Source organism: Aplysia californica, unplaced genomic scaffold, assembly GCF_000002075.1.
Source record: "Aplysia californica isolate F4 #8 unplaced genomic scaffold, AplCal3.0 scaffold00145, whole genome shotgun sequence".
Taxonomy (NCBI): Eukaryota; Metazoa; Mollusca; class Gastropoda; order Aplysiida; family Aplysiidae; genus Aplysia; species Aplysia californica.
This window is the reverse complement of record NW_004797415.1, coordinates 733,584-735,463: the sequence shown is the minus strand read 5'-3', so window position 1 is coordinate 735,463 and position 1,880 is coordinate 733,584. Positions and strand designations below refer to the sequence as shown.

Here is a 1,880-nt window from a genome sequence, read left to right as displayed (position 1 = left end):
GGGGGGGGCAGCGTGAAATACAGACAGAAAGAGACACAAGGAAAGGAAGAAGATGAACATATGAACCTTAAGTTATAAGAATACCAAAAATTAAAGAAAACAATATGACGAAAGCAAGAAAAAAAAGTAGGGAAAAAAATATAAGTAACTTTTCCAAAGAAAATCTAATCAATAACTTACCAAGATGTCTCTGTGTTCTTCAATTCTTTCGATGAACTTGCCAAATTCACATAGAGATTGAGCTGAAACACAAAAAACAGACAATGTGAGGTGTTGCTCTTATAACTTAACAAAAAGAAATCAATATTCAAATTACGTGACTGGGTTATGCAACAATACAAAATTAACACTACCGTGCCCAGTAACAAAAGACTTCTTCTTTTTATTGAGAGGTAGCAAGGACAGCCAACAAGTGCAAAACAACACGGCATCCCCCGTGTGGAAAATCAGGAGCGGATAATATGATGTCTTTAGTTTAGTTTAGTATGGGGTTTTACGGGGCTTGCAACTGACTATGATGTCTCTGAGAACGAATTAGAACAAATAATTAATTGGAATTACAGTACTTTCATTCCGTACTAATGAAACGGGCGGAATGTAGTCAGAACATCGAGCCTGCCTGTCAAGGCCAGCCCAGGCTGAATAGGACACATAACTTTTTAAACAGACGGAGATACTCGATAAAATAACTTCGCAAAAACGGGAATCGAACTCACGACTTCTGCCAGCAAGGAATAAGAGCCTAATCATTACACCACAAACGTTAGTACCATTTATTAAATGCATCAGTTGGAAGTTCTGGAGACAACGTGGAGAATAAGTATGAGCAAAGCAGGAGAAGCAGACATAGACACAGTAACAGTCATTTACTGCGGAGGAGTTGGGGGGGGGGGGGGGGTATGAAGACAAGACGCACAGAGAGACACAACAAAGGGAAAGAAAAGAAGGACTTACAGCAGTAGCACCTTCCACCAACCCCACCCCCACCAACGTATAATGGTTTAGCCTGCAATATTTACCCCGGCACGTAAACACTTAGAACATTTACCAGCAACCTCTGCCTTTCAGTGAAATCAAATAGTGTTTCAGTTTCAGTTTAGTTTGAGCAAAGAAAAGCACATGGGTACGATAACGACCATCTTGTGTTTAGATTAGTTTTTAGTTTGAGTCAACAGTAGCTCGTCGACATGAAAATGGACATTGCGTGTAGGGGAAACAAATCAAATGAACAGGAACATGGAGAGAACAGAACGAGGACGTAGACTAGAAAAACACACTGGTGTGTGCTTAGGTGCGTTCGAGTGTGTGTGAGTGTGTGTGTGTGTGTGTGGGGGGAGAGAGAGAGAGAGAGAGAGAGAGAGAGAGATAGATAGATAGATAGATAGATAGATAGATAGATAGATAGATAGATAGATAGATGAAAAAAGTCTGTAGATGGATGACTTGTTAATGTTGTTGTGTGGTCGGTACCGCCTACTTCACTCAGTACTGCAAGCAACGCGTACTTAACCTTTCATTTTACTTGATAACTTCTTTACTGAAACTGCAGTGAGTTAAACGCTGACAACATAAACTTTCAGTCTCTAGTGTCTATTTTTAGCTCTCCGAAACTTGCACCAAAATGATATTATATCGCCAGGCGTTTGTGGTTTTTTTTTTTCTAAGCTTCTTTCCGAAATCTTAAGACGAAAACCCCGAAGAGCGTGTGTATAAGAAGCGGTCTTGGGTTCCTATTCTCGTGGTTTTTATATGTCATTTTCCCCTACGCTTCCCAGATTATTTCAGGATAAAGACATTTGAGATCATAATGGTTTTTGTGTCAGTGAGATACACTGACAACAGAATAGACTTTGGGGCATTGTGTAGAAAGAAAGGATCAG

General features: G+C 39.9%; 1 protein-coding gene across 14 annotated transcripts in view; it reads right to left on the bottom strand.

Moving 5' to 3' along the window:
* LOC101856260 (rho GTPase-activating protein 26) overlaps positions 1-242 on the bottom strand; it is a gene marked incomplete at its 5' end in the record, with an annotated part of 45,565 nt that extends 45,323 nt beyond the window's left edge. For all 14 annotated transcript variants that reach the window (XM_035969419.1, XM_035969426.1, XM_035969422.1 and 11 more), the window contains 1 exon segment: positions 181-242. In XM_035969419.1, coding sequence (XP_035825312.1) covers positions 181-242 — 62 coding nt within the window.
* Between the last annotated feature and the right edge of the window lie 1,638 nt (positions 243-1,880).